This window comes from Oncorhynchus masou, chromosome 29 (genome assembly GCF_036934945.1).
Source record: "Oncorhynchus masou masou isolate Uvic2021 chromosome 29, UVic_Omas_1.1, whole genome shotgun sequence".
In the NCBI taxonomy this organism is placed as follows: domain Eukaryota; kingdom Metazoa; phylum Chordata; class Actinopteri; order Salmoniformes; family Salmonidae; genus Oncorhynchus; species Oncorhynchus masou.
In genome coordinates, this window is record NC_088240.1 from 22,521,292 (window position 1) to 22,530,014 (window position 8,723).

The following is an 8,723-nucleotide window of genomic DNA, read 5'->3' on the forward strand; positions in this document are numbered from 1 at the left end:
ATGCTGTACTACATTGAATGAATGAGGTTGGTTATCATGCTGTACTACATTGAATGAATAAGGATGGTTATCATGCTGTACTACATTGAATGAATGAGGTGGGTTATCATGCTGTACTACATTGAATGAATGAGGTTGGTTATCATGCTGTACTACATTGAATGAATAAGGATGGTTATCATGCTGTACTACATTGAATGAATGAGGTTGGTTATCATGCTGTACTACATTGAATGAATGAGGTTGGTTATCATGCTGTACTACATTGAATGAATGAGGTTGGTTATCATGCTGTACTACATTGAATGAATGAGGTTGGTTATCATGCTGTACTACATTGAATGAATGAGGTTGGTTATCATGCTGTACTACATTGAATGAATGAGGTTGGTTATCATGCTGTACTACATTGAATGAATGAGGTTGGTTATCATGCTGTACTACATTGAATGAATGAGGTTGGTTATCATGCTGTACTACATTGAATGAATGAGGTTGGTTGTCATGCTGTACTACATTGAATGAATGAGGTTGGTTATCATGCTGTACTACATTGAATGAATGAGGTTGGTTATCATGCTGTACTACATTGAATGAATAAGGATGGTTATCATGCTGTACTACATTGAATGAATGAGGTGGGTTATCATGCTGTACTACATTGAATGAATGAGGTTGGTTATCATGCTGTACTACATTGAATGAATAAGGATGGTTATCATGCTGTACTACATTGAATGAATGAGGTTGGTTATCATGCTGTACTACATTGAATGAATGAGGTTGGTTATCATGCTGTACTACATTGAATGAATGAGGTTGGTTATCATGCTGTACTACATTGAATGAATGAGGTTGGTTATCATGCTGTACTACATTGAATGAATGAGGTTGGTTATCATTCTGTACTACATTGAATGAATGAGGTTGGTTATCATGCTGTACTACATTGAATGAATGAGGTTGGTTATCATGCTGTACTACATTGAATGAATGAGGTTGGTTATCATGCTGTACTACATTGAATGAATGAGGTTGGTTATCATGCTGTACTACATTGAATGAATGAGGTTGGTTATCATGCTGTACTACATTGAATGAATGAGGTTGGTTATCATGCTGGTCTACATTTTTTGTACATTGTTTACAGTTCCTATGCTGAACACATACTGTGTTTGAATTCTGTACAGAGTGGAAAGGCAAAGACATCATGGAGGACGAGGACACTTGTTTACAGATGTACAAGAGACTACAATTATAAATATGGTTTTGGCCAACAATTTAATTAGGATTTGAGAGATAAGAGAGCATATCTTGAATAATGACACCATATTTAACAACATCAATGCTGTAAGCCTGTTGACCATACAACTCATCCTCCAACGGCACCGAGTGACGATGAAACAACTTTACAAGGTGCCATTTGAGAGAAACTCTGACAGTCAAGAATATGCGACATGACTTTGTAGAGGTATGTATGCAACACTACTTCCAGTACTTCAGACATACCATATTTACTCATCTGTATATCCTTCAGGTTGGCTTCAACCTCACCAAAACCAGGTGCTGCGGAAGAAATGTAGTAGGACAGAGGGCCATTACCGATGTCCCTGGACAGCGTGGGGGTAATATAAATATGTGTACGTCCATCACTCAAAACGGGGTCCTCCATCAAAATGTCACACTGGGTCCGTACAACACCGGCCACATGCTCACTTTTCTGGATGCAATTTACACAATGCTTGTCCCTGATCCAGATCAGGAGCCTGCTAGATTTGTGGTTTTATGGGACAATGTTAGTTTTCACCGGGCTGTTCTGGTCCAAAACTGGTTTGCCACCCATCCACAATTTGTAGATTTGTACCTACCCCCATATTCACCTTTTCTAAATCCCATAGAGGAATTCTTCTCAGCCTGGCGCTGGAAAGTGTATGATCGCCAACCCTATGCCTGCATGCCGCTTCTCCAGGCAATGGAGGACGCATGTGGGGACATAGAGGTGGCCTCTGTCCAAGGTTGGATACACCATGCTAGGAGATACTTCCCTCCATGTTTGGCAAGAGAAAACGTATCTTGTGATGTGGACGAAGTATTGTGGCCAGACCCAGGCCGGAGAAGAGATAAAGCATAGCTTAGCACTGGTGACTCCCCCCCCCCCCCCTACCAATTCCTGGACTGCCTCCCTTGGGACCCCACACACACAATAAGCCTATGAAAGACCAAAGAGCTTTAGATTTAGAACAACAGTGTTTACATGGAATATCCAAAAATGTAGTATTATGAAAGCAGTGTTTGCCATTTGATGCAAATGCTTCATTCTGACATGTGTTTATGGCATTTTGAATGCAGTGTTACATTTTGAAGGAGATGTGAGGCATTTTGCATTTTGTGTGTGCAGTTTTGGGAATTGTGTGTAGAGTTTTGAAAAAAGGAGACAGTTTTGAAAACGTGTGTAAGCAGTCTTGCTGATTCTCAAAATGCATTATGTCTTGCGTTAAAGTTGTCCCTCATGAGTGGAGACACTGACTCCCACCCTGCTTCAACTGCACAGCCTCTTACAATCCTCTTGTTCCTGGATGATTTCTGACCCCTGTAATGGGCTTAAATCTTCTCTGAACACTGTTCTGCCATGCCACCCTACAGATTTCCCTCCCATACCTGTAGACACTCCACACCAGAGCTCTTCCTTTCCCTATCTGAAAAACCTCCAGGGCTATCTCCAGTGTTCAGGGACCCTTCTCTATGTGCAACACCTCCAGGGCTATCTCCAGTGTTCAGGGGACTTGTCCCTTCTCTATGTGCAGCACCTCCAGGGCTATCTCCAGTGTTCAGGGGACTTGTCCCTTCTCTATGTGCAGCACCTCCAGGGGCAGCAACAGCAGCACAGTCTCCTTAGAGGGTTCTTCTTCTTGTACCTGGTGGCCATTTTACATTTCTCGTTAGTGACGGTGACGTAGTCCTGTGTCTTCTCTACGCTGGTCTGGATGTTGTCTATGTAGCCTCCTTGCTCCTCCACCAACATAAAGATATCCATGAACAGTTCTCTCAGCTCCTTCATGTTGCTCTCCAGATTCAGTAGCTCCTATAGCAGTTGCACGAAGGATAAAGACAAAACATTAGTCAAGGATTTGTCTGAACGGACAGTGAAACTGGTGTAAATTACATGAGACATTAGTGTTTGTCGGTCACAGACATACAGTACATGGCCTACTGAGATTCTGAACTTTACCTTCAATGACATATTCTTGCATTTTCTTACACATCAAAACTCACGCTTACCTTGTGTCTCTGCTCGATCTCGGACAGCTGAGCGCGTGTGATGCGTTCGTCATTGAGGAGGTTCTGGTTAAACACCTCCCACTTCCCTGTGGCAACCATTTCATCGACTCCCTCCTCAGTGACGTCACGACCAAACACCTCCAGCTGGCGGATGATGAAGTTTTTACAATGCTCCTGTTTACTGAGGATTGAGTTGTTGTACAGACACATCACCTAGGAGTGGTAAAATATAAAAAAGTACTTTAGTCCAGAAACAGACATTTCTTTTCACTGTTTGCTTAGCTAGCATATATTAAAAACTAAGACTAACAATATATCTTTTTGCTGACGTTCATCAAGTGTTGTCAGAAAAACATCAGAATCACCATTGAAATAAAAGGTTCTAATAACTAATGGAGAGTGACCTGTTGGAATTGTCTAAGTAGCGCTGCGTGTTGGGAGCGTTGGATGCGTGTAGTGGCTGTAGCTAGTCCCTGCAGGCCTTCTAAACTCTGTGCCTTCTTGGAGAGGACGTCCAGCCGTCTGTGGATGCTCTCTGCCTGCAGCTTGATGTCCGTCGTCACATCACTGTCCTTCTTCATCACACTGAAACGACGCATGGTTGCCACCAGGGTCCTTTGTCGCTGGCTGAACTTCTTCACCTGGGGAGAAGGAGAAGAGGATTCAGTCAAACTTTAAATGAATAACAAGAATTTATAGAGCATCCTTCCACCTCCTGAATTCACAACATTATTCTCATGGACAATTGGACATACAGTTGCAGTCCAACCGAGGTGCATGCTTTGCGGGTCGACATGTCTATATAGATACGGCCACTCATAGGAGGAATATGTGAGCTTACTAACCTCTGTTTCCAGCTCAGTGATGTCACCGCGGATATGCTGAGCCTCGGACAGGAAGTTGTGCAGGACTGGTTCTTGCTCGAACACCACAGCCTGCTGCGGGGTGGCGACCTTAACCCCCAATGGGGCATCTGGGTTAGCATCTTTCTCAGGGAATGGGGTATCATCTGTCTCTCTGCTCACCTCCCGAAAACCCTGGGCCCTTTGACGCAGCTCCTCCAGGCGGTCCTTCATGGTCAGAGACCTCTCGGTGGAGATCAAGTAGAAGGATGACAAAAGCCTGTCATTTGAGGCCCCTTAGTGAAGTTCTCCAAAGGACAGAGCCTTTTAGTGGACCTCACTCAGGAGGACAGGGTCTGATGTTGTTTCACTGTAATAAGGAACATATGGTCTTGGTTGACAATGTATAAGGTGTCTCCAACTGTTGTTGGTATACCTAAAGTATACCTACAGAGTAAACACTGTTTTAAGCAATGGTGTTTCAGTCAACATTTGAGTTTATTCATCATAATTACAATGAGGAACTCAAGGTCTTATGAGGTAAATATGTACAGTACCAGTCAAAAGCTTGGCCACACCTACTCATTAATGGGTTTTTATTTATTTTTACTCTTTTGGTCCAACCACCGTGTCTTTGTGAGACACAGAGTAAGTGAATGGATAATCTCTGCATGTGTAGTTCCCACCATGAAAAATGGAGGAGGAGGTGTGATGGTGTGGGGGTGCTTTACTCTTGACACTATCTGTGATTAATTTAGAATTTAAGGCACACTTAACCAGCATGGCTAACACAGCATTCTTCAGCGATACACCATCCCATCTGGTTTATGCTTAGTGGGACTATCATTTGTTTATCAACAGGATAATGACCCAAAACACTTCCAGACTGTGTAAGGGCTATTTGACCAAGAAGGAGAGTGATGGAGTGCTGCATTAGATGACCTGGTTTGTGATGAGTTGGACCGCAGAGTGAAGGAAAAGCAGCCAACAAGTGCTCAGCATATGTGAGAACTCCTTCAAGACTGTTGGAAAAGCATTCCAGGTGAAGCTGGTTGAGAGAATGCCAAAAGTGTGCAAAGCTGTCATCAAGGCAAAGGGTGGCTACTTTGAAGTATCTAAAATATATATTTTGATTTCATTAGCACTTTTTGGGTTACTACACAATTCCATATGTGTTGTTTCATAGTTTTGATGTCTTCCCTTCTACAATGTAGAAAAGAGTAAAAAAATAAAGAAAAACCTTTGAATGAGTAGGTGTGTCCAAACATTTGACTGATACTGTACTTTGGTGTGTCCACTTTGAACTGGAAAAGAGTCTCTCTTCACTTTGTTTCTTTATAGCACCACAAGACCTTCTATAATGAATCTGGCATCACAAGCTCTTCAATAATATATCCGTAGACAAGGTCAACATTCCTAAGAAATTCCCTAAGCACTTTGGTCCACTGAGCTACAAGTAGTGTTGTGGCTGGGAATGGCAGGGAGAGATACATGAGCACAATGTTTATGTCCATCACCAGTGAATCTACTTCAGCGTTGCTTCCCATGAGAAGTTATCTTGTTTGTGTTTTTGCAGTGAGGCACTTCCCTTCACCAGTACTGCTGCCTGACTTAATGATATGATGATTGCTCTCAGAGAAGTGAACTTCTAATAGACACACACAAACACACAAACACACACATACATGTACAAACACACACACCCACAGAGAGCTTGTCAACGTTGCCCTTAAGATTCGGTTAGTCTGACTGTAATCCACACTGTGGTATCTGTGGCGTTCAGCAGACAAATCTGGTTTTAGCTCGACAGCAAAACATAATAAGTATTACAACAGTTTCAAGGTTTCATCAGTTTATTCTGAAGTATATTCAGTATATATATACAGTATTTCCCCTGCAGTGTCTGGATCGTTTGGAGGACTTTAACTGTTAGGAAGGGTGGAGTGAACAGAATGTGTATTTTGAATTAAATAGAGCGTTGTAAATGACAGACTATCCAATTACCAGATGGATTACAAACAGGAAAGCCCACAAATAACCTGTGTGTGTGTGTGTGTGTGTGTGTGTGTGTGTGTGTGTGTGTGTGTGTGTGTGTGTGTGTGTGTGTGTGTGTGTGTGTGTGTGTGTGTGTGTGTGTGTGTGTGTGTGTGTGTGGGTGTGTGTGTATTAGTGTTGCAGGGTTTGACTCATAACCCACAGTCCCAGTGGTTATATATTGTGTGGATGAAGGGCGGGTGGGTTGAACAAAAATTAAAACAATACTACAATACAATACTAAATCTTTCTTGTACAATTTATATCTATAGGCTACATTGAGGTTTTCCTTTCATTATTTTAAGTTATATTGCATTAGGCCCTAAAACGTAGGCTTATGCGCTAACTGTAGGCCAACACACGCCAAATAGCCTACATGCCAATCACCAAATGTTTTTTGGGAACAGACAGAAAACTTAACTTCGATCCACAGAGGCAAAAAGGACTATGTGGGAATTTAATACAATAAGAGAAAAAGCTGCGAAATGGAGTTGAAAATAAAGAGAAGGGAGGCCAGAAAGGCAATGTTTGAGAAAGATTTTGTAAAGTAGTAAAAGAGGATGATAGCAGTGTGATGATTGTGAGGAGCTATGCAAAATCCACAGTCACACGAGTGGGGCTTCAAATAGACCTATGGTATGTCAAGGGAACTGTAGCCTACTGTTCAGATGGGTTGAATGGAAAGTGAAATCTGGACACTGACTGTAGGTCTATAACCTCTCACATAGCCTTAATATTAACTCCTGCAGAATTAAGCATTTCTTGATACACAAAATGTAGGCTAAAGTTTGACTTGGGGAACAGGAGTGAAGAAATATGATTTCTTTCTTTCAGCATCTTGAGAGAATGCACTGTGCAGTTAGATACCATTTGTGGAGGTGCTGTCTATACCAGCATCATAAAGCTGATAGTATTTCAACCACATAAAATATTCATCCAAGCTGAACTGAAATCTATCAGAAACATGTTGAGTCGTTTTCACAGCTTTCTATGTCCTTATAACCGGTCAAACAGGTGCCATTTGGACATTCTGCACAGAAAACCTTTCACATGTATTATTTTCTATATTAGCGGGTTCGGGACGAGTGCGGACCTCAGATGTTCACTTTATCACATATAGTCGGCCGGTTGCGGATGGGTTATTAGCAATTGCGGGTGGGTGCGAGTGAACAAACAGCTGACCTGCGCACCACTAGTGTGTGTGTGTGTGTGTGTGTGTGTGTGTGTGTGTGTGTGTGTGTGTGTGTGTGTGTGTGTGTGTGTGTGTGTGTGTGTGTGTGTGTGTGTGTGTGTGTGTGTGTGTGTGTGTGTGTGCAGTATTGAAGTGTGAGACCTCCTGCATGTTCTAACACTACAGACCTCTGACCTTCTCTAGGCTGGAGATCATATTGAAACCAAACCATAGAATTAGAAATACTAGAACACATTCCCATCCATGTCAACTTTCATGGTTGATGGACCACAGTCATTGAGTTTACCTCCCATGGACTGAGCCGGGGCTTTGTCCGTTCCGGTCATTGTAACTCTATGATTCAGACATTACTCAACCGATTCTAAAGCAATGCGAGATTTAGCCTGAAAACACACTCAGTCCAGCTTGTCTGTGTCTGAATGTTTTGACGGTTTCTTCTGTTCTCTGACTGCTTTCCAACTTTCCATCTGTTCACCTGTCACAGAGTTTATGAGAGAACTGCCTGTTGACATTTGTCACCATAATGCAAGTGTTCTGCTGGGGTGGAAGAGAACAAATGCTTTCCTCTTTTACACAGGATATTATTATAAAGGCAACTCTGACCTTTTTTATTTTTAATTCAATCCATTTTTGGTCTTAAGAACCTTGCATTTCATATGAGAAAACAATAACATACACTTAAGAAAACATATTCTTACACTTACAACAAGTATCCTGAGTCAGGCAGGTGTGAGTTCTGCTATTTACCTTGTTGTAGTAGTAATCCGTGAGGCTTAGAGCCTGCCATTTATGTTTGACCAGGAATGTAACTGCCAATTTAGCCAAGCCATGGAGAATGGATTATGCGTACTTCTCAAAAAGCATTCATGAAGTTATCCAAATGTATATCCCATCCTTCTGAACGGTATCCTCAGTGAATCTATTGAGCCCTCCACTCCAAATACTTATTGTAGGTCACGTGTGTGTGTGTGTGTTCTGTTAGTTTTCCTATATGTTAACAGTTTGTCAGTAAACTGCTATAACAGAGAAACATCACTTCCCAGGAAATGTGGTTCTGCCAGTCTGGCCACACCCCTTCTCTCTCAGGGAGAACTCTCTGTGGCCAGTGGGAGAAGGGAGAACAGATGTGGACTATTCTGTCCCAGGGGCTGCTCAAACAGCGTCATAGAACAAATAGAGCTGTATTGTGTAAAACAGCAATGATCTAAAAGAGTTGTTTTAGCTCTATACATTACATGATGTATGGAGCCTACGGTGCAGCCTGCTAGCTAAGTCACTGGTCTGGCCCTATTGTGTTTCTCAGGCTCCAGTGTCTCTACTGAGCATGGCTGACATTTTTGACCAAACGAAGGCCTACTGTATGTGTTTCATAAAAG

General features: G+C 42.2%; 1 protein-coding gene across 1 annotated transcript; it reads right to left on the minus strand.

Annotated features, from left to right (window-relative positions):
* Window positions 1–719: 719 nt before the first annotated feature.
* Window positions 720–8,351, minus strand: LOC135519198 (syntaxin-19-like). The gene is made up of 5 exons (XM_064944291.1): window positions 8,095–8,351; window positions 4,125–4,491; window positions 3,684–3,920; window positions 3,280–3,492; window positions 720–3,082 (listed from the first exon to the last, which is right to left on the minus strand). The coding sequence occupies exons 2-5, from the start codon at window positions 4,353–4,355 to the stop codon at window positions 2,849–2,851; spliced, it is 915 nt and encodes a 304-aa protein (XP_064800363.1). The 5' UTR covers window positions 4,356–4,491; window positions 8,095–8,351; the 3' UTR covers window positions 720–2,848.
* Window positions 8,352–8,723: the final 372 nt, after the last annotated feature.

Coding starts and splice junctions, on each gene's coding strand:
- LOC135519198 (XM_064944291.1), bottom strand. CDS start 4,355: ATGAAGGACCGCCTGGAGGAGCTGCGTCAAAGGGCCCAGGGTTTTCGG. Junction 3,921..4,124: donor TCACTGAGCTGGAAACAGAG/GTTAGTAAGCTC, acceptor CCTTCTCCCCAG/GTGAAGAAGTTCAGCCAGCG. Junction 3,083..3,279: donor AGATCGAGCAGAGACACAAG/GTAAGCGTGAGT, acceptor CAACTGCTATAG/GAGCTACTGAATCTGGAGAG.